Here is a 27,732-nt window from a genome sequence, read left to right as displayed (position 1 = left end):
TTTACAAATACCTCACATGTATAAAAGCATTGAGAAGACCAAAAAGAAAGACAAATACAGAAACTTCTTATGTGAACTTCTTTCCAATTTTAGAAGAGTATAGGTGGTTTTACAAAGGATCCCATCACTCACTATAGGGAGCTGATTATGACTGTGAAACTAAATCAAACTTCCTGCTTCCCCACAGATCCGAACCCTAGCTTCAGAGACCTTCTGGCTGTGATCTGTCTGTCCCATCAAGCTGAGCTCACTGTTCGTTTGGATGTCTGTCGCAAGGTCAGTCTGCAAATGTAATTCATGCTCTGCTTGAAGTGTGAAGTTTCCTTCAAAGCATATTTATAACCTCAGTAATGAAAACAAGGCTCCCTGTGTTCTCTGGTATTCCCTCAGCTCTTTTATCTGATCTACTCCAATGAGGATTATGTGAAGCAGCTCGCTAAACACCCTGGCTGGCAGGATGTTCTCACCAAGCTCTATGTAAAAGAGTCCTATGAATCCCATGCTGCCAGCCTTGCAGGCTCCAGCATCCACAGTTCCTTTGAGCCAAACTACAGGCCTCCACTGCGCAGGGATCAGTCCCTGGTCATCGAGGACTCTCGCTCAGAAGTCTTCCTGAGCTACCACAACTCACAGGACATCGAGGACGAGGACGCGGAGGATGAAGGTGGCCAGCGGGACATCTCAGAAGGATTCTCTGATTTATCCCAGTCGCCTCCTAGTGGAGGTGGAGGCACGCTGAAGAACTTCAGGGGCTCCCTCCATTTCAAGTCGTTTGATTCAGTGGACCAGGAGAGTCACTCATCTTCTCTCTCCAATGCTGTTGACATCACTTCGTATCGCCTCGATGAGGAGGGGAGAGACTACCAGCCTCTTTCCCCCTTTGGTTCACCCTTTGATTTAGAGCTAAGCGGTGTGGGAGAGACTGGCTCACATACCCCTGCAGGTAGCCTGACAAACACACCATCCCCTCTGGAGCACTGCAAACCTTTTCCACCGCTCAGACCCAGGAAGAGCTCCAGTCTATCAAATGTGCTGGATGACACCAGCTATGGGACAGACCCTCCAACTGGAGACACAATCTCTAATACGTCCAACCCACAGGTATGGCTGCTTTCTCAACCCAGATTTCACTGATATTTCAAGCACAATTTGTGATATGATAATGCTCTTTGTAGCTTTGTTTGAGTCTTTTTCCATGAGTAGTGACTGGAGTTTGCGTTACAGCAGACCCCAGAGGAGGAGCTGTGCAACCTGCTCACAAACATCATCTTCTCTGTGCTATGGAGCGGCAGTGGGGCAGATGGTGCCGGGGACGTTGTGTGGAGAGAAAGAGGACAGGTTTTCTCTGTTCTCACCAAACTGGGCTCATCCTGCCAACTGGTCCGCCCGCCTGATGAAATCAAACGCAGGTCAGCATCACTCATTTAAATTTTCAATCATCAGAGAATAAACACAGTGAAATGGTGTTGAACCTGTCTCGTAATGGAAAAATAAACTGAACCACACCTTCAACACCTATCATCTTTTGTCCAGATATCCAGAAATAATATCATGTGATACTGTGTTGAAGTATTTTAAGTCTGTTTGCCACTCTATGTGCCAGTCTGTTGGAGATGATGCTGGAATCGTCTTTGTCAGACCTGAGAGACGCCCAGGGAGTGTCTCTGCCTTTCTGTCCCAGCCTGGTGAGGCTCCTCAGGCTGCTGCAGGATTTCCTCTTTGCTGAGGGAACAGACAATTACACACTGTGGAGTGAAAAGGTACATCACATACCCCACCTTACACATATGACATTATGAACACCTTACCAAGCATTTCTAACACAAATGACATTAAGATACCTGACATCAGATATAGGTCTGGTTAAGTTAGTAAATCATAATTCCTCAACAATGTTAGGTGTCTTTTGTTGTCTCTCTTTGCCATGAAAATTGCTTACATAAACTCTGTACAGACAGAAAGAATACTTCATACCAATGAAAAGCAGGCTTACACTTGCTCACTGTAAATACCCAACACTGGCAACATTTAAAGATCACCTCCTCCGGATACATTTAAGATGTATATAAAATACCCTACTTTGAATATTAATTTGTGTTGAGTATGATTTTTCCACAAAAAGTTAATTTATCTTGGTAAAATCTTTAAAATCATATCTACTCTTTCTCCTTCATTAAAAAAAATCAGAATCTATAAATATGCAGATATAGTCACAAGATGTGATTCCACATCGCACTCGTGTGAGTTGAGTATTTAGACCAGGATTGGCTCCAAACTATTTGACACAAATCATTCTTGTAGGACCACCCTTTAAAATTGGATTTTCAGTGAACGCAGGGAAACTTTACACTTTTAGCAGGTGATTTTAAAAACAGCCTTTTAGTGTCAAACTCTGCACATATTTTTTTTTTTTTAAGATTTTGTTGGCATAGATGCCAACATAGATGATTAGCAGTAGACCGACAGGAAACATAGGAGAGAGAGGGGGGTGTGACATGCAGCAAAGGACCTCAGACCGGGATTCGAACCTGGTCGGCTGTGTATATGGCATGCGCTCCGACCACTCAACCAGCTGCGCGCCCACTGCAAATATTTGTAATGGAGAAGATCAAGCACTCAAGACGAGGAACAAGAAGACATACACATTTTTCAGTGATGAATTATAAATGCTAGTTAGTCATTTGAGCAACGTTCAAAACATTATGGAAATAAATTTATATAATTTTTAAAAAAAAAAAAAGAAATACAGCAGATTTCAGTTTGAGCTAGAGATCAGTCAAATGTTGTCCTCCAAGAAATGTGATTATACTTACATTCAGTGTTTAAATATTAATGTTGTGCCATTGAAGTTTTACACATAAGAACACTGAAAAAACTGAAAACTTACACAGTCACTTATTCACTTATTTAAACATAACATCATAATGCATGCAGTTTTCATGAAATAAAATTATTCAGAAGCATAATGAATCTTTTAAAGACTGCGTCATCAGGATGTGATGATGTAATTTAGTTGGCTTGGGCATTAGATGCGTCAATAGAATATGAATTATCTAGATATTAAAAGCATCGGTGTCTGATGTCATTAGCTAGGTGTGGTAGTTGTCAGTTACCAGTTGAGCTTCAGAGGAAAATTTCCTGTTGTTTTCTCCACTGGAGGGTGGAGAGCCATGACTGGGTGTAGGTAGTAACTGAGTCATCTTTTTAAATGCAGTGTAAGCTGTGGTTTATGTGCTGAATGGCTTTAGGTTGTCCTACATACTCCACTGTGTGCAAACAGGTCTATCCTTTTGTTATTGAGTCCTTTGCTGATGACTGTTGCAGATCTTCGAGGGGGTGGTGAACCTGCTGGACAGGTTGCAGGCCTGGCACAGCACCCCCGGCAGCCCCGGGAACACCGAACTGAAGGAAATGGCCCAGATAGGCCTGCGTATCATCACCGGCTATATCCAACAGCAGCAATCACAGGTCAGCTGCGCCCACAACTCATCTTGTCTATCTTATCAAGTATCAGAGCATCACTATAAAAGTGAAATATTGCTTACAGCCTAAGCAGAAGAAAATGGGTTCTCCATGTTTATTTATTTAGCTTGATAAGTTCACACAGATAACAGCCACTGTAGAAATACCAGACCTTCTATGGGTTTCTTTTCAAAGACATTGCAGTCATTCCTCTTAGGGAGTGTACTGTATGAAAGGGCAGCTCCTCTGAGTTATGACTCTTGCTGCTGCTGCTCTTGCTGGAGGATTATGGGATCGAGCGAGCGGTCATAAATGAACTGACCATAAAGCTTTCCATCACATGCTCCCGATTGTGTTCGGACTAGTACAATTCCCCCTAAAGCCATTTTGTTCTTCAAAATGTCAAGTTTGTAATGTATTAACATAATTGCCACCCGGACATTACAGCTGTTGTTCTCTTGAGAGAAAAAAAGCAAGCCTGGAGCTACTTTTAAATAAAATGCAAAGCAGCAGTAACACAGCTGTATTAATTTCAGTGATGGAATGTGAAACAGTACATTCACTTAAGTACTGCAGTGAGGGACAGTTATGAGGTATTTGTAGTTAAGATTTTTGTGATATTATACTTTTAATTTCAGAACAAAATATTGTAATTTTTACTGAACTACATTTATCTTAAAGCTGTAGTTGTTTTGCAGATTGAGATTTATTCAAATCATTGTATACCTTTTGGATTGTAATAAATACATGAAGCTACCCAACATTTTATGAAATAGTTCAAATTAGCTTAACCTCAATACATCAGTGCTAACAATCCAGTAATATAACATGCAGTAATTTAACAATCACAGGGGCCATTTTTCTGTATACTGAGTAGTTTTACTCCTGATACTGTAAGTAGGACTACACTTTACAGGTAGTACTTCTATACTTTTACTCGAGTGTGATTTTGAATGCAGTATGTGGTTTTGACACTTTTACTTGAGGATCTGAATATTCGTCCTTTGATATTCTGTCCAGTTAAATAAATATCATATCCTTTCAAGAACTGTATGATTTGGCTTTCAGTTAGAAATAGGGTGAGTAATTTGTCTCTTGTCCCTCTTCAGGTGTGTGTGATGGCCTTCGTGAAGCTCCACAGCCTGCTCCAGACAGTGTTGTGTCTGAGTTGGGAGGAGGTGTGCTTCCTGCTAGGGCAGCTTGGTGCCCCCTTGTGGCCGGGAGGTGTAATGGATGGCACCAACTGTGGGCACCCTGAGACTTTCTCCCAGCTAGTGCCCATCGTGCGTACGCTGCTTGACCAACATGCCGACCCTGTCACCGTCCAGAAGCTGCTGCCAAACCTACCAATCACCAATGGCAGCACCACCTTCGCTCAAGACCTGAAAGCTTACTGTCACACGCTGGAGTGGCAAGGATTTTACCAGCAGCAGGTCAGTGTTTTGACTTTTTATTGACATTGTGCATTTAAAAATAGATGTCATTTATCTTTTGTTTAGGAGGTCTAGAGAGTGTGCTCTTCAGTCATTGGTTTAACTAAGAAGTTATAATCAACTATCGCCCTCAGATACAGCTGGGACTGTTTATATTAGTGTACACTCTGGATTTTCCCAACCTTGCCTGACCAGTTACCTCCCTGTGGGTGGCTTAAAAGTCTAACACAAAGTTTAAAAAAATGTTATCACAGGTTTAGAAATAAAATAACAGACCCAAACTCCCCAAACTCCCCAATCTCTCCTAATTGACCTCTAATGTATTTTAAGCATAGATCAGTTTATGCTTCAACTTGAGGCTGAAATATTTTATGAGCTGATGCCAAACAGACACGCTCCCCGCTAGCTGAGAGGTGGATTTATCATTGCTCTGTGTGACAGTGCATGTTCATAAATCTGTTTTGTTTAGATTACTTTTGTATACGAATCCAGCAATACATTAACCAGCATGGCATAACTTTGGCTGCCATGACAGTTTTGAAACTCAGCTGATTTCTTAGCCTCAGAGCGAACATATACTATATGTCTGAGTGTTTGTGTTTCAGTTTATTTATGCAAATTATTTGTTATGAATGTGTATATATAGGGTAATGCTATACGCTTATGTAGTTTTATACTAGACAACGGAGAAAAATACAGCAGATAAGTTACAAAAGGAAACAGCTATTAAAATATCTTCTCTAATACAATAAATGAATAGAGGGAACTTGTTAGTGAAATGGAGAAGTGTGTTACCCTTTCTGTCTCTCATTTGGTCATTGAGAATCAGCTTGTTTTATGCATCGAACATATTATTTAGGTTTCATGGTGCCAGGAATTGTAGTAAATTACCTTTACATTAAATAAAGACTATTCAGCCACGCTAGAGCACTGTGAGGCTGTCATTAGGCAGCATATGAGATAATGCTCACAATATTATACAGCTGATGTTTAGCAGGTATAATGTTACCCATCTTGCTAAACAGAGCACTCCTGTAAAAGAGAGCTTGCTCTGTGTGAGCTTCCACTGTATAAACAAAGGCTTACGTATATTTTTTTAATAATTATTTTTATTAGCTTTTATATCAATTTCAGAGATCACATGCTCATATCAATACATTTTTCACATTAAATGAAAACAAAATAAAACAAAAAAAGGAAATAGCATGTCTACCCCAAAATTTATTATCTCTCCACCTCCCCAAAGTGCACACATACACTCCATACATTCCCACTACTCATTCTCCCCACACATAACGCTAACACAAATACAGACACATAAGCATAACACATACATATCGAAAACATTCACACAACTCATTCTCCCCAACGTATAACACTTAACATGAATTGCATGCCACAGCATTCTCTTTTCAACCAGTTTTATAACTCCACATCCACTCTTTCATTTTTACGCCCACCATTCCCACTAACATTTAATTCCACACTTCCATGCATACTAGGTTCCCAATTCTGCTTCACACATCCTATCCCTACTTCTCGGCTAGTTTACCACGTTCTTATAAGGCTTCATAAATATCCTTCTTACATGTTAATGTAGCCTGACCAATAGACAACATTCTTTAAAGTTGGTGAAGGTGAAGATTCCTTTTAATGTTTTAACAATTGTGACCAAGAGGTGTACTAGGCAGGTAGTCTTACCTATGAAAAATAAATGTGGTGGAACAATTATACTATGTGGTGGAACAAATGTTTGGCATTTCTATACTTCAATTTCTCATCATTTATATAGATATTGTCCTGGCAGATCTATCAGTTATCACTAAATGTAAAAGTGCAGCTGAGGTTGATGGGTATGTCATTAGTTTTGCATGCATTTAATCATAAACCAAAGTATTGGACAAATAAACCACCTGATGGCGGCACTAGATGAAAAGTCAGGTGATCACCAAAGTCGGTAGCAATAGGCTGTTTCCTCTTTTGGCCATGAATGTCTGTACAACATTTCACATTATATTCAGGTCAAATTATACTTGGAAGTTGGAAATATAACTTTATTTTCCAAGTTACATAATCTCGATAAATGATTACAGCTGATTGTGTTTTTTGTGGTTAATACATTGTAACCTATTAACCCTGGATGACTGGTCTGCATCTTTGCATTGAGTGTTCTTAATTTATTGTGTTGTCATTGATATTTCTATAGTTGTATGTTTTAATATGATTGTTCTTCTTCCTTCTCAAAAAAACTCTGTCTTTAGGTTCAGCCTACTATGGAGCAGTATAAACTGGACACATTTGGGAGGAGCCATGACATCATGTCCAATTTCTGGAATTCCTGTTTTGACGACCTGATGAGTACGGCTTTTAAACGGGACAAAGACAGATCAGACAGCAAATCTAAGTTTCAGGTAACGAGAACTTTCAGGCATTATAAACTGTGTCACATAAAAGCTTTAAAAGTTTCAGAACCTTTCTGAGTACTGATCTGATACGTGTGTTTATGTGATAATAGGAAGTGATTGTTGAGCCCCACCAGAAGCGAGTCAGAAGTGAAAACAATAGGTACTTCAGTTGTCAGAAGCAAATCTCCAGCCAGCAGGGGGTGGTGTGGCAGCACTGGAAAGCTCTCCGCAGGCTTTTGACCAGTGAGAGAGGAGCATGGGACAAGAGGTAACCTCTGACTTAACCTGTACTTCTATTTAAATTCTGTCATATCATTTAATCTAAGAGGAAACAGAGGCCTCCAGTATCTATTTTACCTGAAGCACAGTTCATTTTTGTACGCCTTAAGGTGTACAAACATATTATAAACATATAGAGACTGTGCTGTCCCTTTGCTGTTCTTTCCTGTTCACAATGTGCTGAATTTGATTTTTTTAACATCAGAGTTCAACCTGAGGTGAAGTGGAAATTGTCCAATGCAGAGACCTATTCAAAGATGCGTCTCAAACTTGTGCCCAACTACCACTACGACCCTCACAGTGAGGCCAGTGCCTTAAGGGACAACATGGGTATGTAACTAAACACTAGCACATTCACTTCACTTTTTTCTCATGAAAGCAAAATAGTACAAAGCACTGAAGATTTATTTTTCAATATCTCTAGGAGCTGACAGTCCTCGGAGCTCTGAGCCTCTCCCATTAGCTGTTGCCAAAGAAGCAAAAGTGAGCGACATGGAGGACGATCAGTTAGGTGAAGAGGACCTTGTCTTTCTGGATGACAAGTAAGTCTCGATTTACATTGTGCAAGTATATGTAGCTTACTAATGTTTACAGTGGCCATAAAGATGAATTATAACATGACTGACATTACCTGGCACACCAGGTTTTAAACACTGAATTGTGGGGCTTGAAACTATTTGAAAAGTCCTTGAATATATTGTCCCGGTGAGTGTGAAAACTCACTGATATTTTCAAATATGCAGTGTAGAAAACGTAAAAGTTTACCTTTTTTCTATGTTTTCAGGGCAGAGGGAGAGGATGAGAGTCAGAAAGAAAAACTGGTTCTATCAGAAGACTGTGAACTCATCACCATCGTGGCGGTCGTTCCAGGTCGTCTGGAGGTTACCACACATCACCTTTACTTCTATGATGGCAGCAGTGAGAAAGAAGAGACAGAGGAGGGTGAGAAATATTTGTGCTTGTGAACATTTCATATTTTTCTCAGTTCGAACAGTTCCATCAGAAATAACTCACTTCTGTGCCTTTAGGCATCGGGTTTGACTTTAAGAGACCTCTGTCTCAGCTCAGAGAAGTCCATTTGAGGCGCTACAACCTGCGACGCTCTGCATTGGAGCTTTTCTTCATAGACCAGGCTCACTATTTCATCAACTTCAGAAAGAAGGTGAGGTTCAGCTCCTTCTGCATAATAATTGCAATATGAAACAAATGCACCTTAAAGCTCTTAACATACTCTTTATATCCACCTGTTCAGGTACGAAACAAAGTATATTCAAGGATTCTGGGGCTGCGACCTCCCAACCTGTTTTACTTTGGCTCCCGCTCTCCCCAAGAGCTCCTGAAGGCATCCGGGCTGACACAGGTGTTTATTCAATTCTCTCTACGAGTATATTTTCTGTATGTCTCTTCATTGTGCTTTACAAATGTGATGTTAATATGTTCAACAGAAATGGGTTTGCAGAGAAATCTCCAATTTTGAGTATTTGATGCAACTGAACACCATTGCTGGACGCACTTACAATGACCTGTCGCAGTATCCTGTGGTAAGTGCACTGCATTTCCCCTGATAGTGTGTACTATTTCTTAGTATAGTTATGATCCTTTATTGTGAAAGATGACACGCTTACAGTGTTGTGTTTTGCTTCTCTTCAGTTCCCCTGGGTCCTGTGTGACTACACCTCTCCCACTCTGGATCTTGAGGACCCGTCAGTTTTCAGAGACTTGTCCAAACCCATTGGTGTGGTCAACCCTCGCCATGCACAGAATGTCAGAGAAAAGTATGTGACACCGATGTCACACAAAGTAGTATCTGAAGCCTTGATGCAGCAGTTTTAAAAAAGACTATTATAGTGTTTATGCCTGTTGTTTCATAATATGAATTTTGGTAGTTACTTGGATTCATAACATCATGAAATACCTGAATGATAGGACGTCTTGTCCTTATAATCACAATTATAACCTTATAATGTCTTTTTGTCTGTCAATAGGTATGAGAGCTTTGAGGACCCAACAGGCACCATTGACAAATTCCACTATGGCACACACTACTCTAATGCAGCAGGAGTCATGCACTACATGATCCGCATGGAGCCCTTCACCACCCTGCATATCCAGCTGCAGAGTGGCAGGTGGGAATGCTTTCAAATGCTTCATATTTTATTGATTTTCTTTGTGATCTCTTTGTCTCATATTAGCACATCTTGTCTTTCTTAAGGTTTGACTGTGCAGACAGACAGTTCCACTCGGTGGCAGCAGCCTGGCAGGCTCGCATGGAGAGTCCAGCTGATGTCAAAGAGCTCATCCCGGAATTCTTCTACTTCCCAGAGTTCCTGCAGAACATGAATGGTGAGGAAGCTTTTAAAATCAACAGTGTGAAAATCTATTTTTCAAAAGCAAATTCACCTGTTGTCCTTTTGCTTTCAAGGTATATTGTTAATATACAAATATTTGTTTAATAAAAACATAATTTATGTGTGCTGCAATCTTGTTGTAGGCTTTGACTTGGGACATTTGCAGATATCTCAGGACTCAGTGACGGATGTTCTGCTGCCTTGCTGGGCCACATCAAGAGAAGACTTCATTAAGAAACACAGGAAAGCTCTGGTGAGTGTCTTAAACCTCACATGGGATTTTGTCAATGTCTGTTATGATATACTGTATAAAAACAACTATTCAAGGTTACAGTAGCTTGTATGTTTAACCCTAGGAATGTGAGCATGTGTCAAGTCACCTCCATGAGTGGATTGACCTGATCTTTGGCTACAAGCAGAGAGGAGAAGAGGCAGTGGATGCACTCAATGTCTTCTACTACTGCACTTATGAGGGTAAATCAAGAGCAAACACCCTTTCGGATCAGTGAAAGAAGAAACATGCTAATAATGCCAGTTTGATGATCTGGTTTAATGAATAAAGTGTTCTTGTGTGTTTGGCTTATTAATTGGCTCTCTTGCAGGTGCAGTAGATCTGGATGCAATTGCCAATGAGACGGAGCGAAAGGCCCTGGAAGGCATCATCAGCAACTTTGGACAGACTCCCTGTCAGCTTCTAAAGGTTTGACTGACAGACTGATTCACAGCTTCTGCAACATAATTGTGTTTCAAAAGTACAACTTCACTATCATGTTCCTATCATCCTTACAGGAGCCTCACCCTCCTCGTATGTCAGCTGAGAATGCAGCCAGGCGGCAGGCCCGCCTGGACACTCTGCCTCTCAATATCTTTGATCAGCTCAATAAACTACGACCATTTGTGGAGGTATGACCTTAGTACTCTCAACTGTAACCTTTACTGTCATGGCCTCAACAACCATCTCAATCCATCATTGTGTGTGTTTGTGTTTGCCTCAGGTGGTGAGTGACAGCCTTCCTCTGGTCCAGGCCGTGGTACCAAAGAGCCAGACTCGCTCCTTCATCATCCAGGGCTCAGATATACTGGTAAGGTTCAACTTGACACTTTGACAGGAGTTAAATGTAAAACTAAACTCAGTCATGTCACTAAACATTCCTTTAAAATGGTTATGTTTCATTATTTTCTATCATCACACTTTCTCTCCAGGTGACTGTGGGCTCAAATGGTTTAATAGGAACACACAGCTGGCTGCCATATGACAAGAGCATTGCCAACTACTTCACCTTCACTAAGGACCCCTCTATGACTAATCCAAAGTGAGTGCCCTCTGCAAGCAATTAACTATTTGAATCCCACATATTTTTTAAAATTTAAAAATCATATAATAGTAGACACTGGGAGAAAATGTGTTGAAAATACAAGTAGGAAGGTTTCTCATGAGTGTGCTAACAAATGTCAAACATCATTTTGAACATACTGAATTAATGTCAGTAAAATATGTTGACTGCAACCTCCCAGAAATGTGATAATTGGCTCTCTAAATTTTTTAATGACTTTCTAAAATATATTTTTTTTCACAAATCTTCAACCAAGTGAGATTTGACATCATCATCTTTATAGCATTTCAAAAGATGCTTAAGATGGTTCTGACAGCTGGATAGAAGCATAACATCTATACAATTGTCTCTGAAGCTTCAAAGCCTGTTTAATTGAAATTCAGTTGAATAGATCTTATTTTAAACTGACCTTGTATGTGGATGTTATAAACACTGAAGAAAACATGAAAAGAACTATTTGAGCAATATATCACATGTTGTAATGTGCAGATGTCGTGATAATTTAATGTGCACATTATAAATCTCGTCTGCTATTTCACTTCAAGTTGCTTTAATCTTTACAAACCCCCTATGTGGTGCAGAACACAGCGTTTCTTGAGCGGACCTTTCTCTCCTGGCGTGGAGATAAGCGCTCAGGTCCTGGTGGTGTCCAATGATGGACGTCTGCTGTTTAGTGGAGGACACTGGGACTGCAGTCTCCGCGTCACCCAACTGGGCAAAGGCAAGCTGGTGGGCAGGATCTGCCGGCACATTGGTGAGCTCTTATTGTCCACTTCCCAACATATATATATTCACTTTTGTCACATTATTGTAGAATATTTATTTGTATTTTCATGTGTTCCATAAAGATGTTGTCACTTGCTTGGCTCTGGATCTTTGTGGCATCTACCTCATCTCTGGTTCAAGGGACACATCCTGTATAGTGTGGCAGGTTCTACAGCAGGTAAACTTCTTCATATCTCTCTGCCGGCATGTTTTCCTACTCACATGGTTGTACACATGTACAGAACAGGAAGCTAGTATCTTCAAAGATTAATTCTCCTTTTTCTACTTTAGGGTGGCTTCTCCAGTGGCTTGTCTCCTCGGCCGGTGCAGGTCCTCTGTGGACATGACCAGGAAGTCACCTGTGTAGCCATTAGCACTGAACTGGACATGGCTGTCTCAGGGTCAAAGGTCAGATATGTCACTTACTCTATAAACATATGGAAAGTTGCTAACAAAACACACTAGGTGGAATAGGAAACAAAGTAATAATTTAGGCCAGAGGTTTACAGGGTGCAAACCAATGGGTGACGTCACGGATGTTACGTCCATTTCTTTTATACAGTCTATGGGTGCAAAGCGGGCGTTCCCAGGAGAGTTTCAGGGAAAGCTCAGTGATTGAAAAAACATTACATTTGTTATCAAAAGGAGATGACATAGAATAGCCAAATATGTGTGATTTGATGAAAGACAAAGTTCAAGGATACAGTAGTTTGGGGGAATTTCACTGTTTTTTCCACTTTCCCAGAGTCTAATAAATGCCTAAAGACAGACTTTTTATGTCTTTGGAGTAATGTAATGTTATGACAAACAGCAATAATAGTCGGTCTTGGCTCAATTGTTGAGAGTCTGGGATCAAATAGCATAATAATGATTCCATAAGGGTGGTGGGGGGAGCTTTTCCAAGCTTGGTCTGAGGAGACAGCCACAGTCTCACTTTGAAAACCTCTAATGTGCACTTTTTTTTAATCAGTGAACCAGCTTATTCTTCAATGAATTCAATCAGCATATTTTATAACAGGTGAGAAGATAGTGAAAGATGTCCACACTGAATCAAATACCTTTATATTTCCTTTATGACCAACAGTCCAAAACACAAAGTTATTAATTTTTTCAGTAATGAAAAAACAGCAAAGAGAGATAACCCTTTTCGGTGTTATACCGGCTGAGCAAGAATCTGAATAAATATTCATAAAATATTAATTATTAATAGTATAGAATAAAATAAAGAATATAATACAAATGAAAATAGAAATATGCATGTTAATACTACTTGAATGTTCACCCAGGAAACTGTGAAGTGATTCATTAGAAGTGAGAATGTAATCTGTACCAGCTATAGGAAACAACCCCAGAAACACATGTTTTATGAGCATAATGGGAAAGAGTTTGCCGTCTTATAGCCAGTGGTTGTTTCATATTTAGAAAGCTTAACATAACAAAATTATCCAAGGGAAAACCACAATGTTGGCAGACTGATTTTCAGCAATTTTCCAATGTTCATCTAACTGCTATGAAAATATGAGAAGGTACAGTACAGTCCATCATTTTTAGACTACATTGCATAGTGTCTTTAACAAGCAATACTCTTCTGTAAAATCTGGAACAAACAAAACAAAGCATACATTACTGTCTCTTACTGACCCTCCCCTGCTCTTCACTCCGTGTCAGGACGGGACGGTGATAGTGCACACTGTCAGACGAGGCCAGTTCCTACGAACGCTAAGGCCTCCAGGTGACAGCTGTGTGCCTGCTGAAATCTCAGAGCTACAGGTGGGCATGGAAGGCCACATTGTGGTACAGACCTCGCTAGAAGAACGCCCTAATCGGAAGGTACATGAATACATACGATACAGTGTATATACAAACACAGGAAGAAATACATTTAAACAATTTTCTCAGCCTGAATATAATTCTAAAACTCTGTTTATTCTCAGGGCAAGTACTCCATTCATGTTTACTCAGTTAACGGCTGTCTGCTGTCTTCCGTCACCATGGAGGAGCAAGTGACTGCTCTCCACTTGGTGTCTGAATACATCATCCTGGGCACCATGAAGGGAAGCCTCCACATTAGAGATTTATGCAGGTAAATGAACCCCAATATAGTCTGGAGCTCATGATAATGAAACGTGGTATATGGAATTACTACATTTCATACAGTCTGCAGGTGTTGTGGGAAAATGTAAAGCCTTTAATTCTTTGTTGACAGCCTGGATGCTGCTGTGACGCCTCTGGCCTTGAAGGTCCCTGTGAGGAGTGTGTCTGTCACCAAAGAGTGCAGCCACATTCTCGTAGGACTGGAGGACGGAAAGTTAATTGTGGTGGGGGCAGGGAAGCCAGAGGAGGTGAGAAGCAGGACATGAAGTGATTGTGAGATGCAGGAGTGGGGTGGTGGTGTGTGATTGTATGTGTGAGTGTGTGTATGTGTATGTGGGGAGGGGTAATCATATGCTAAACCAGGGCTTTCTGATGATAATTGCATGTCTTTAGACTAACATCTCTGCTTTAGCCCTCAAGTAAAGATTATCATGTTTTCCCTCCTTGTCTCAGGTTCGCTCAGGACAATTCCCTCGTCGCCTTTGGGGCTCCACACGCCGCATCTCTCAGGTGTCTGCAGGTGAAACTGAGTACAATCCCACTGAGAATGCTGGCAAATGAGATGAGCAATGGCGGATGAACTCTGAGAACTCTGAAACTGCTGCACCGCCAAGATGCTCACCAGACTCATTATGGCCTTCCTTTACAAGCTAGGAAACTATCCTTATCAGCCACTGATCTCTCTGAGAGAGTGACTATACACTGAGCACTTTTTTTATTCTTAAATGAGTTGATTGTTTTATTACGTATTTCATTAACAGTTGTGCACTGTTTTAAATCAGCATCATTCCAAAGAGTGGCCTTGTTTTGTAGATGGAGGAATCTCAGCCTTTGAGGTTGTGAACTGCTGTTGGACTATATTCAGTGAGTCATATTTCAGGGGTGTGACTCACGCTGATGCACACACAGCCTCAGACACAGAGAAAAGTAACGCTGTGAACTCCCCAGGCTCCATGTTCTTGACTCTTTGTTTTATTTTTTGTCAGTCCCTGTGCGGTTGAATGTTCCAAAGCCATTGTTTGGCAATGGCACCTTCTTAAAACTCCTGGAAACTTGAAAACTACAGTAGACATTGCTCGAGATTTCCACATTGCAATACTGTTGAATACCACAAAAGGGTTGACTTTGTAAAGACAGACACAGAGTAATCTGCTGTGTCAGGATTTGCTAGTCTTTGCACCAGAAATGCACCACAGTACCACAGTGTATAATTCTGCATTCCTTTAGGCTCTGAGAAATGTAAAACTGTTACAATTAAAGCAATAACTGCTTTAATGGTCAAGTATGTGAAATATGTTCACTTTTTATGACTGTGGAGCTGGGATGCAACGAAATGCAAGAGGAGAGCCTTCTGTTGCTTTACACAATGGAGTAAATGTCTTTATAAATGCACAGTTGCTTCTGTAACTGTTTTGTTATTACTGGTGTTCAACACACGACTATATAACTGTTTTATTTGATCTAAAAAGTGCCTTTTTAAGCTGGTGTCTGGAGCAATGTATAAACACTGAATTCCATGCATTTCCATGTAAGATCACTATGTGTCAGATGTATCCCTGTTGATCTGTTTTAAACACACTGTACTAATCTACTATGACTCAGCTGTGGATAAGATGTTTTAATGAACTTAGTAAACTGCCGGCTGGATGCACATGCTTGCCTGTATTGGTATTGTAGTGTTTGTGAGGCGCTGAAAACCTCTGAAGACACAATGACTCTGAGACATGTGAGCCAAGAACCTCTGAGTGAGCTTCAGAGGAATTCACTTCCTGCCAAGCTTCTTTTACTGTGGTTGGGACAAAGTGGTTGTTATGCAGTGTCATGACGGGAGAGAGACAAAGGGAACTATTTGGGTAAATGCGATACTCATAACATACTGCACACATACAAATTACCTAAAGTTTGTACATGATACTCACAATAACTAAAGTGCAAGCAAGTGGACAATAAATTATTTAAGATGTACTGATCAATACATGGGAATATATGAATACAGCATATTCAGGCTGTCTTAAAAAGTCACATTTAATGTAATACAGTGTGATATATGTGTCTTCTAAAGTGCGTTTGGAGCCGTCTGCTGATATAAAGGATTGTTTGCAGAAGCGGCTGTTCTAATACACATTTGATAATCAAGTTTGTAATTCATGTAACACTGCTCTGTTTTGCTCTAAATGTTATGAATGTAATATTTTACTTAACTATGCAGTGATGCTCAGAGCCTCTGAATTAATCCATTGAGCTTGTAATAGACTTTCTTTCAGAATAGGGTCTATACAAAACTTAGGTTTAAATACATGTTGTATATTATGTATCTGATACAAATTGTTGTTCACTTGCCCTGATTTAGACTTAAATAATCACTCAAAAGCCTTAAGGCCAGCACTGCCTTGAATTTGGACTTGATCCATTTCTCTTTAACCACTATTATTTAGCCTTTGTACTGTTTTAAAGAAATTGTTGAAAATACACTTTACTTTTTAAACACAAAGCAGCCTGTGTTGATTGTTATTTAAACATGATGGTGGAAAATGTGATCATTTCACTTTTTAGCCTGCATGTTTATGTGTTTCACTTGCATTGCACATGTTGCATTCAAAAACGTAGCAAGGCATTATCTTGAAATTGCCCTAATATGGCTGCATACAAATGTTCAGGAATCTTTTTTTTCTGTAAACCACAACTCATATCCAGAGGATGATCACCCATTACTAAAAAATGAGCTCTGATTCTTGCGTGAACCAGAGCAGGAAGGAAACCGATCCACTGCCACAACTCCTCAATCCAGCTACTCTACTGTAATCCCAGCCTTGCATGCGTCTGTGATGTTAACCCTATTAGAGTTGAAAAGGTCACAGCGAGCAATAGCACATTTTACTTGAAGAGGAGACTTTGATCTCCTGGTGGGCCGAACATCCTGTCAGGCTCCCCATAAACACCTCTGGGGTACAATTCCCCTGGGTAAGGAGGGGTGATAAAACCAACCTGTAGACCCCCAGTCAAATACAAACCACAGAATGGTGAATAAGGGAAGTGGAATAGGAGGGGTGGGGGGGATACAGTCACTCTGATGTGGTCTCATTGACAATGGTGGGAGGGGTTGACACCTCACTCTCGGTTATTGGCAATCTCGCTCTGACCTCTCCAGACCTGAGGGCAGGCTGAGGGGAAAGCTGCCGTGAAATGCTGCAATTTTGATGTTGTTCAAGTTGTTCTTGCCAAGAACCGCAACAACCCTCAAACAGGCCTCTGTCAACGACCTCAGCCCTCCCCCCCTACCCCCTACCCCCTCCCCCCCTCTTTCTGGTCCATTTCTCCTTGGCCTGTGGGCCACAAGATCACGTATTTTGAAATTCTTTATATCTGCCTTATCGTTCCCACCCATCATGTATGACCACAGAGGAACTCTGCCCTCTCAGATAAAGAATCTGCGCTCCCTGCAGCAAGATGATGAAGACAAGCGAAGAATGTAATGGAGAAGTGACATGAACTGTTTATTTGTCTTGATTGCTGATACCCTTGTGTTTATTTTATCATTTTAATGTTTGCTCTAATGCCTTTCAAAAATCTCCATCTCACCAAGTAGTTCAAACACTTGAACAAAAAATCTACCCGTGCAATAGGATTGTTACAACCTGTTTCAAATAATAATCTTGTTGATTTAAGAATTTCTAGAGGTGAGCATTGGCATCATCAGGCAAGACAGATTGCAATAATAAAAATAACACTTTGCATTGAAAACATGTTGAAGACAATAATAATAATAATAGACACTTGTAAGACCTACTTTGAACTTTTAGGGCTCAATAATACTAAAAAGTGACTTGGTAAGATGAACATTTTTGCAGTGTAATGACCCTTAAGAGACACCATGTGACTAAAATATGGCTTGCAGTTTATCAGAGCCAGAAGATCCTCTCTGTCTCCTCTCATACCTCAGCCAGCTTTGAAGTGCAAGTAGTATTGTGTCTGAGAAATCTCTCCATTTGTTTTCCTCTGAAGTCTCAGGGCCCCCCTGCGATGCATTCACTAGAATTTACAAGGTGTGTAATTTACCCTGTGTTGGTTTTCTAATCTTTTCAATTGCTGAAGATCAAACATGTACTTCTCCTGAAGAGTATCCTGTTTGATTCACATGCTCTCTTTTGTTTCTGATAACAACTGATCACAGCTCTATGCAAGTATCCCTGTAGGGTTGTAAAATGGTGCAATGTCACAGACCTCCCCTTAAAGGTTTTATCCAAGGAACTGCAGAGGGATTAAAAAAAACATTTTCACTCACCATTGACTATTATAAATACTATAGCAATATACAACTGATGTACAGAAGGAAGATTAAAACATACAGAATTATTATATGCCCTTATTACTATTAACATGTGAACCTGTGGGTCCTCCTGGAGAAAACCTTGAGGTGCCTGCAATGATTACAGCATGTAACCATATAAACATAAAAGGTTAAATATCAAATTGATAAACCAAACATCATGAAATAAATAATCATATAAAGAAATAGAATTACACTGGAAATGTTGCTAAAGCAAAATTAAAGGTGGAGCTGATTATTTGAAGATATGTATATACTGTTGATTTAAAAAAAATAATACAACATATTACATAAATGTATAATTATGTTTTCTAAATGTAAGGTCCTAATTTTGTTAAATGAGTAGTAACTACAGTAACTAATACATAATTCTTCAAGTGGCATCAAATGTAAATTGTTGTAATTGTAATTAGTTATATTCCACCACTTGTATATTTGTCTGTTACTGCTTGATAATATTTTCATGCATATAGTAAATTTTAATATTATTATTATATGTCAGAGCAAGCAGCTTTCATTAAATATACCATGTCAGCAGATTTGTTAACCAAATTATCTTATTTATTTACTTATTTATTTGACATATTATGTGTGTGTGTCTTTCTGCGATTTCAAAATTCATCATTTCATTCAGTCATTTGACAAAACTTAAGAAAAAAAAAACTTTCACAGTGTCAATGTCAGTTTCTTTCTCTCCCATATTACATTATCTTGGCCACCAGCGCGTCGCAGGGATGCAGCCAATCAGAGAGCCACTTTGAAAGCTGAGGAGATGGGTGGAGAAAAGGCCCAGGAGAGCTCGCAGGAGCCTTTCCTGCCTCATCTGTTGCAGAGCTGCGGGAGAGCGGGCGAACCGTGCATCCTGCGAGCTGAAACAGAAGAAACTTTGTGTTAACTTACCAGCGGGGAATGTATTAAAAGAAACAAATATGTCTACTGTGCCGCAACTTGGATAAAGTATGGACTGCACAGACTCCATTTGAAAACTTTCTTCTCATGCGTAAAAAACTGATTATTGGACTCTGACCGAACCAGCGCGTTTTATGACAAGTTTGGTGCCTTTTGTGACACGTATATATTTTAGAGAACTGGGAGTTTTACTGGCACTTTTCTTTTTGAAGGCTGTAGACTGAAAAAAAAAAGTTGTGCCAGACGCACAAAATCTGCCCGCTCGAAGCCAAGGAGGATTTTGAAGACTGAAGAAATGAGAGCCTTTACCATCTGCGCGCTCCTTCTTTTAAAAGTAAGAACATTGTTGCTTTATTTACATTTGACAGATTTTCATGTTTGTCAAAAAAACATATTACATGCTGCTTTCTTTTTGCATACTCACAACATCACTCATACTTGCTCATTTAAATGTTACTGAGGTACATTTTACACCCTTGTCTCTCAAGGAAGTAATGTTTTAGCCCACATGCTGATTTGCATTACTTATAGAGCCATATTTCATTAAGGTTGTGATTCCCTGTTGGTAAATATGTTCATTCTGTAGTTGGCAAAAAAAAGAAAGAGTAAAAGGAGCACTTTGATTTAGTCTCATCTGGTCTTTCAGTTTTCTCCTGACGGAAACAACAGAGTCATCAAGCTACTCCTTATTTTGCTGCTTGAATATGCCTCTCACCCTCATGTTGCACTGTGGCATATTCTACTGAACATCTGCACATACTCACAGACTTCCATTCTTCACGCTGGAACATTTTGGAACTTTTTTCTTTAATGCAATCAACTCTGAAAACTGGAAATTCATTTTTTTTCTCTTTCATGTTATCAATCACATGATACATTTGTGCAGCTGCTAGGATGGGACAAACAACCTGGGACATAAAACTAACTGGGTAGCACACAATTTACAAAGTGGATGCACCCACGCAGTAATAAAATATGTGTTTTGTGGACAAATTATAGTTTCAGTGATGTGTGATAGCTTATTATTAAACTAAGATCGGTGTGAAAAGAAAGTCCCTGCTTGCACAGTTGCAGATAATAATTTGACACTCATCTACCACAAAAAGCCCATGGGGCTTGTAGTCCTGTCTGGACATGCTCCTTAAGAGTCAAAGCACTTTTGTTAGATCAAACTATTTAGATAAAACTTCAGCCCTTATAAAGATGTGTATCTTTCCTTTCATAAGGGTGTAATATCAACATGGTTTCTTTTTGAAATCTTAGATAGCTTTTCTCCTCTGTTTCTTTGGCCCGGATTACACTGAAGAGTCAACATTTGCACTGTGAAATGATTTTCTCATTACTCACTGGATGATTTAGTGCAGAAGGTGATTGCATTGTATTGTAACTCAAGGTTTTCTGCTGTTAACTCTTAAGTTTCTATGGGTCACATTGCCTGTAGTTTACTGTTTGGTTGCTTTCAGTAATCCCTGGTGAAAAAGTGGCCTAGCTTTGAGTAATGCTGGAGTCTGGATATCCGGAGCAAAGCAATTATCATCATTTTCTCCCAGTTTGTGGTGTATATGTTTGTGTGTGTGTGTGTGTGTGTGTGTGTGTGTGTGTGTGTGTGTGTGTGTGATTGTGGAGTAGAGAGGGGGGGTACTTTAGTTTGTTACCACAGTCATTTGAATTTCCATTAAGTAGTTAAGCAAACTTCTTTGGGGGGTGGACTTCAGGATCATTTACACATTTAACCACTTCGCAACTCTTTGGTGAGAGATGGAAATCTGTAGATTATAGTTAAAGGGATCACTTTGTTTGTTTGATTTAGGATCATAGTTTTGTGTTGAGCTCCCTGACTGAAAAAAAGAAGCACTTGTGTCCTTTAATTTGTCCTTTCTGCTCCATGTATACTGATGACAGTAATCAGTGCAGATAGGGTGTGCAACTTTCCCTCAGTCTCTGCTGAAAGACCTGTCTGTTGTTGTCACCACCAGATTGTGAACGCTCATGGGTCAGTGTCTTCATAGGGAGAGAGAGAGAGAGCGAGAGTGCATCCTATTGTGTGTTTATATTCACGCAGATGAGATTAACTGTGGAAAACTCCAGCATGCATGCCTCAGAAGTGGTCTTACTTCAAAAGGGCACAAAAAGTGTTTTAAGTAGAGTGAAGGCTTAAATTAAGTGTGTGTGTGTGTGTGAGTGTGAGAGTGTGAGAGTGTGTGTGTGTGTGTGTGAGATCCGCATTGACTGAGTGACTCCGGCAGCCGTGGAGTTGAGAGCCCCATTGAAAGCAGTACTCCTCGGTGGTCTGTCTGTTCTCACTGGGGAATCCCTTTAGATTGCAGCTTCTTACTTAAATGGAAAAAGCAACTGCAGCCCGCTTCACTCCAACTCTCTACCCCAAAGGCAGCAGATAAGACTGAATACTCTTTTGTGCATGCTCAGCAAATTAATCTTTGCTTGGCTATATACAATATAGTATCATATTGCACAGAAAATATAGGAGGGTAAAGGGTTTCACAATATTTGGTAATTGTTAGTAATTAAATCAAAGCTGAGTTGATGGAGAAAAAAATAAAAAAATAATCAGCATCTATTTTGTGATAATAAAATAATAATTTAGCACTTTTCCTTAAAAAAGATTAACATTTGCTGGTTGCTGCTTGTCTAATGTTAGAATTTGAAGCTGTCATATATGATAGTGAACTTACATTTTATTGACAAAATCTTAATCCAGAAATCAGAAGATTAATCAACAATGAAAATAATACTTAGTTGCAGAACTTATCCATATATAGTATGATTTCATACTGTATATACAGTAGATAATGCCTTAGTCATTCCTCTGCTGAATAGATCACTGTTTCATCTCATCTCTGATGGGGCATGGACTAAATATTTCATAGTACGCTGGGCACCATTGGGTGTAGTGCCAAACCTTTGGCAGTTCCTGCTCTGAGCGGAGTTGGCCCTCCAGGCAGGCTTACACAGTTACACCAGCCCAGACTCACACCAGGCACTGTAAAAATGACAGAAAGCCAAGCTGGACATAAAAATAAAACAGAGCCACTATCATCAAATATTTATTGAAGTATGGATTGATGGTTGAAAAAATAGCTAGAGTTAACAGAGGAGTTTCATCTGTCACACGGAGAGGGTCAAGCTGTTATGGTCACAGTCTGTCAGCTCTAAACATCCCACTGGTTCCTGCCTGTTGGACCTTACCACCCCTACACCTTAATACCTCTGATCTGGGTTCTGCGGCTGGGGTTCAGATATCATCGGGCTCCTCTGTAAGCGCTGCAGTAAAACTGGCTGTTGTTTTTGGAACGAGGTGAGTCCTGTTTCAAAGCTGTTCCTGCCATAGTATCAGCATGGAACATTTCAGTGTTTTGCGACTCGGGGCATGGCACAGTGTGTGTGTGTGTGTGTGTGTGTGTGTGTGTGTGTGTGTGTGTGTGTATTTTTGGTGGGCTTTTTGTTGGAGGCTCTACAGGTTCACACATGTTGCCTGTGTTTCTTGGCAGACTTCAGAGACAAAGAGAAACATCAGTGGGTTGTTTAGCTGTTACTTTTCCCCTTTGCAGGAGGTTAGTTGTTAGACATCTGTTTGCTCTTGTCAGCCCCCAGGCGGAGTAGGCCAATCTCCCTTAAATGTGTGCATGTTTAAGATGCCGTTGTTCAGAGCCTGGAGAAGGGGAGTAGTGAAATACTGACCTTCATAGACACACCTGCGAGGCTTGGTGACTTCAAAGGCCCCCTCTCACCCAAACAGACACTCACATGCTGGGCAGCCTTGGTTAACTGACACCCTTGCCTGGGGCTGGAAATGTCTCCTTTATATACCTCCCCCACTTTTTGTGATGCAGAGAAATACACACACACAGTAACACATTGTCATTCACACTTATTTGGAATGAGTGGGAGGGCGGAAGCTCTTTTTTTTTTTTTACCTCTTCCTTTCTCCTTTTCTGAGTGTTTTCCCTCACCCCTTTATGTCTTATTCTTTCCACTCGTCCAAAGCCATCTGATTAAAGCCAGCCACTCCTGTCAGGCACCAACTCTGCTGCACAAGCTGTTAGGAATGTCTGATCTATCCCTCATGTCATAACTCAAGCCGGGCTCTCCATTACCCACTTGCAGATAAGGACTCAGAGCACTTTAAGGGGTGAAAACTGAGGCAGACAGAAAGATTAACAAAGGCCATTTTCAGTTCAGTTTTCTGCCTCTTTAATTGCACTGGAATGGGATGTGTGTAATTTCCTTCCCACATGTGCTGTAAGACAGAAAACTCTCTAGATAAAGCAATCCATCCTGCCTCGCTTTCTTCTGTGGTAACTACTGCTTTTAAAAGTAGAGTTAAATATGAATCCTGCAACTGTCAAAATAATCTTAACATATTCCTTTTACAAGTTATTTGTTTCATTATTTCATGATAAACACAGTGCTGTCATCTGTCTTCTGTAGGTTACTTTTGGAGATGCCTGTGCCAGTAACCAGTACACTGAATCAGGCCAGTGTTGCAGTCTGTGTCCTGCTGGTTTTGGAGTGGAGGTAGAGTGTGGGAAAGAGGATACCAAGTGCACACCATGCCCACAGGGTAAGCAATTATAATCTAATGTTACTCCACCAATATAGAACATATACCTGCCTTATCATTATCTTTGTCATCTGTCCAAGAGCCTGGAAGATGTTAGATGGTGCTGCAGCTCTACATTGCCATTGATTGTTTTGAGGTGAAGACTTTCAGACTGATATTAATTATTTAATCTGTATCCCAGGAACATTTTCTTCCTCTGAAGACCTTGGCCCTTGCCTCCCCTGCTCCGGGTGCCCACCTAGTGTCCCCACTGTGTCCTCTTGCTCTGCCACTGAAGATGCACAATGTGAATGTGACAACGGCTTCTTCTTTATGCGCGACTACGGCCTGTGCGCGCCTTGTTCCAAATGCTCCCGTGGTGAGGGTGCTACACAGCAGTGCGGGCTACAGGGAGACACACAGTGCCAGATCTGTGGCCAAGGAACCTTCTCTGAGGAGCATGCTAGCACCAAACCTTGCCAGAGCTGCACAATATGCTCTGACAGTGAGGTGGAGATCCGAGCCTGCATGCCCAACTCTGACACACTCTGCATGGGTGAGTTATAAGGAGGAAACACACACACAAAAAAAGCATGGGACACTATAGTGCAAGATAGAAAGAAAAGTTAAAAGGGAGTGGGAGGGTTTGTGAGAATATAAGGACATGTGGTCAACACCTGCATCCACACCTCATCTGAACACTCAAATGGGAAACATGAGAAGAGAAAAAAGAGCCCACTTAAGTGCTATAGACCAATTGCTGTAAGCTTGACAGGTCTTTAGGTTAACTACCCCCCCAACTTTCAGGCTAAGGGAGGCTGCTGACACTGACAACTAGTCTGCTTGCTCCCAAATGGCTACACTCACTCTCCAGGAGGAAGGTCATCAGTACACACGCTGGGTCCATATGTCGTGAACCCCTAGAGGTCGGCACAGTACCTCGTAGTGTTTGATCCCAAAATAGGCAGACCACAGGAGGGAGATAGAGCCTGGAAATGGGGGCAATGAAAGGTTTCAAAACCCCAGAGGACCAGGGTGACTGATGCTATCATTAAATCAGGCATACAGGCTTCTGTGGAATTATTTCTGGCCATAATTTATGTAGACCAAATGTGTCTCTGACATCCATATGTACAGATATACTGATACTGTCACTGACATGTCTCCATTTCTCAATCTTAATAGATAAAAGGCTGGACATTCTGTCTCGCCCCGCTGAGACTGACGGACCCCATGGCACTCCTCTCTGGCCAGGTGGAGATGACTCGATGGAGGGCAGGGAGACCAGTTCTGCTCCTGGAACACCCAAGTTTACCCCCCAGGATGAGGATGGCAACAATATTCTGGCTTATGTCTCTGTTCTGGCTGCCGTGGTGCTGGGCTTGCTTCTTTATGTTGCTTATAAATGGTAAGATCCCACGAAGAATGGGTCCCAATACTTAAATAGATGTAATAGTGGTTAGGTGAAAAATAGCTCACTGTGGATCATTTAGCTGACATTGTACACTCCTCTGCTTTTCTCAGCTGGAGATCATGTAAACAGAAGAAGGCTCTCTCCAAGGCCCGTGCAGCTGAGTTGGGAGCATCTCCGGAGGGAGAAAAGCTCCAAAGTGACAGTGGTGTTTTTCTAGACTCTCAGAGCCTGCAGGACAATCAGGCCAGCAAAGGTGTGGTACACACAAGCTCTTTCAAACTACCATTAGGCACAAAAATGAAGCTTTTGAGGCAGGAAGGGGAAGGCAATTTAACAAGGTTACCAAAACATTTTCCCCAAAGTTAGACTTTGTTTTAACGCAGAAATGTGCTGGAATGCGTGAACATGCCTGAATTAGGAGCTGCTTAGATTATTGGGGAAAAGAACTAATAAAGAAAATTAATCCACTGCTCATGACTTATTGACATAATTTTGAAGTCCTTTTACCTCTTTAGAAACTTTGAAACAGGATTTTATATTATAAATATTATGTTAATGATAAAATTCCTCTGTTTAAAACAGAACATGATTATCTACAACTTTCACGTACCCTGTGGTGTATCCGACCACTAGCAGTGCTATATGGAGCAGGGTTTTTTTTTTTGTGTTAACATATATGTAAATAAGATTTCCACCAATGTGCCAAAAGAAAAAGAAAAGCTGTGAAGAAGGTGACTGCTAGCTAGTTAACATGGTTCTAAATAATGCAGACTTCACACCAGCTGTAGCTTTGCAAATGTTTTTATCAGGAAGGAAATGCAACACATTTATTAGTCCTCAAGGATTCACACAGTGGTATTTTGGCAAGAAACACTTGTAAACATATTTTTTTTTGTTTACAAGAAACTTTTACAGGGTAAGTTCTTAATGTTTCCCACAAGAAAGCTAATCTAATGTCATGACCCCCTCTGAAGACATTTTTATAATCTGCCATTTAATTGGAGTTTTGTTAGACTCATTAATATCATTAGTATTAGTGAAAAGAACTTAAGTGATTAGTATTTTTGGTAGATAACACTGAATGAGTGGAGTGGACACTTACTTTGTTTGTGTCTCTACAGGTACTAAGAGGGATAGCAAGCTGGACACTCGTCTGTACATCAACCTACCCCCCCACAGACAGGAGGAGGTGGAGCGCCTCCTGCAGGAGGGAGGGGGCCGGGGTTGGAGGCAGCTGGGCGCAGCATTGGGCTATGAGACTGAACAGCTGGACCTGTTTGGGCGTGGAGAGGCCCCCTCTCACACACTCCTCTCTAACTGGGCCCAGAAAGAAGGCTCCACACTGGGACTGCTGTGCTCTGCGCTGGCTCGCATTGAGAGGCCTGATGTGGTAACAGCGCTTAACTGCCCCATGCAGGGTACTTCTGTGGTCTGACAGCTCCTCAGACGCACATATGACATTAACAGACTAAAGTGAAGAAGGGGAGACTCACATTGAAATGACAAGGGAGGCACTCTGATATCAACACCTCTCACTATTGGAAGGTGCCGCTGATAGCTCTCACTGTTTTGTTGGACACCTATAATTCAGTTTTTACTAAAAGAACAAAAAAATAACCTTGTAATACTTTCCTCATCCCCAGTTTATGTCAAGATTTGAATTCACATGGTGCTATTTATATAAGAGAATCTCCTGAAATGTGTTAACAGTTACCAGAGGACCTCTTACACACCTTTCACTGCTGATGCTGGGTGGCATACATCCTTCAATTCTGGAAGTCTCAATGCCTTGCTCAAGGGACAGCATTGTTTACATGTGTACAAATCCTGGTTACGGTGAGTATTCGGGTGGCAGCAGGAACCGGAATAATGTTTTTTTTTTTTTTTTTTTACATGTGTTGCATAAGAGCAATTATTCTAAAACCACCATTTTATGTCATTCGGACAGTAATCAGATTCATCACCATCAGACTTCCACGTGCTATTGTAAACAAATGTGGATGGCTTATATCATCATGTATTTAGCCTTTCTAAAACCACTCTGGTAATGCTGTTGATTTTTGCCAAAACGAGAAACTTTCTTCCAACTACACTGATTTCCAGCATGATGTGGCTTTTCTCTATTTGGGATCATTTCATAGCACATGTGCATGTTTAAAGAAAAAGAAGAAAACTCATACGTAACCCAGTTAAGGGTTTACATGGCCAAGTGATCAGATTTCTCCAGCAGAAATCGGGGGTTAAATCTTCTTATTTATACTGATTATGCTTGCGGTTGCCACTCTCTTTGTAAGAACACTTTATGTAGATATAGGAGCTACTCACTAGATCATTTGGTAACATTAAACTTCCCCTATTTAGCATTTATAACCAGTATACACACATCTACAAGTAGTTTCAA

The 27,732-nt window shown here is 40.7% G+C and overlaps 2 protein-coding genes across 3 annotated transcripts in view; both read left to right on the top strand.

The window, feature by feature from the left end:
* The window catches only part of nbeal2 (neurobeachin-like 2), a 35,802-nt gene extending 19,263 nt beyond the window's left edge, over positions 1-16,539 (top strand). The window contains exons 26-55 of one of the 2 annotated variants that reach the window (XM_053326764.1): positions 188-276; positions 391-1,101; positions 1,228-1,409; positions 1,604-1,760; positions 3,325-3,468; positions 4,572-4,895; positions 7,157-7,306; positions 7,411-7,568; positions 7,785-7,909; positions 8,004-8,121; positions 8,364-8,521; positions 8,608-8,741; positions 8,832-8,939; positions 9,025-9,120; positions 9,230-9,354; positions 9,565-9,705; positions 9,792-9,922; positions 10,071-10,180; positions 10,284-10,401; positions 10,530-10,627; positions 10,717-10,830; positions 10,923-11,009; positions 11,131-11,240; positions 11,843-12,015; positions 12,110-12,204; positions 12,318-12,434; positions 13,695-13,856; positions 13,961-14,109; positions 14,233-14,368; positions 14,574-16,539. In XM_053326764.1, the coding sequence (XP_053182739.1) occupies positions 188-276; positions 391-1,101; positions 1,228-1,409; positions 1,604-1,760; positions 3,325-3,468; positions 4,572-4,895; positions 7,157-7,306; positions 7,411-7,568; positions 7,785-7,909; positions 8,004-8,121; positions 8,364-8,521; positions 8,608-8,741; positions 8,832-8,939; positions 9,025-9,120; positions 9,230-9,354; positions 9,565-9,705; positions 9,792-9,922; positions 10,071-10,180; positions 10,284-10,401; positions 10,530-10,627; positions 10,717-10,830; positions 10,923-11,009; positions 11,131-11,240; positions 11,843-12,015; positions 12,110-12,204; positions 12,318-12,434; positions 13,695-13,856; positions 13,961-14,109; positions 14,233-14,368; positions 14,574-14,681 (4,628 nt within the window). In that variant the 3' untranslated portion in view covers positions 14,682-16,539. Of the gene's footprint in view, positions 1-187; positions 277-390; positions 1,102-1,224; positions 1,410-1,603; positions 1,761-3,324; positions 3,469-4,571; positions 4,896-7,156; positions 7,307-7,410; positions 7,569-7,784; positions 7,910-8,003; positions 8,122-8,363; positions 8,522-8,607; positions 8,742-8,831; positions 8,940-9,024; positions 9,121-9,229; positions 9,355-9,564; positions 9,706-9,791; positions 9,923-10,070; positions 10,181-10,283; positions 10,402-10,529; positions 10,628-10,716; positions 10,831-10,922; positions 11,010-11,130; positions 11,241-11,842; positions 12,016-12,109; positions 12,205-12,317; positions 12,435-13,694; positions 13,857-13,960; positions 14,110-14,232; positions 14,369-14,573 lie in introns of both variants that reach the window. The other variant, XM_053326762.1, reaches the window with a different exon arrangement.
* Positions 16,540-19,651: 3,112 nt separating this feature from the next.
* Positions 19,652-26,804, top strand: nradd (neurotrophin receptor associated death domain). Its single transcript, XM_053327314.1, has 6 exons — positions 19,652-19,690; positions 23,806-23,938; positions 24,120-24,473; positions 25,103-25,325; positions 25,442-25,584; positions 26,453-26,804. Exons 1-6 carry the CDS (start codon positions 19,652-19,654, stop codon positions 26,764-26,766), a joined length of 1,206 nt encoding a protein of 401 aa, XP_053183289.1. The 3' UTR covers positions 26,767-26,804.
* Positions 26,805-27,732: the final 928 nt, after the last annotated feature.

Source organism: Scomber japonicus, chromosome 10 (assembly GCF_027409825.1).
Source record: "Scomber japonicus isolate fScoJap1 chromosome 10, fScoJap1.pri, whole genome shotgun sequence".
NCBI lineage: Eukaryota > Metazoa > Chordata > Actinopteri > Scombriformes > Scombridae > Scomber > Scomber japonicus.
This window is presented reverse-complemented; position numbering and strand designations above follow the sequence as displayed.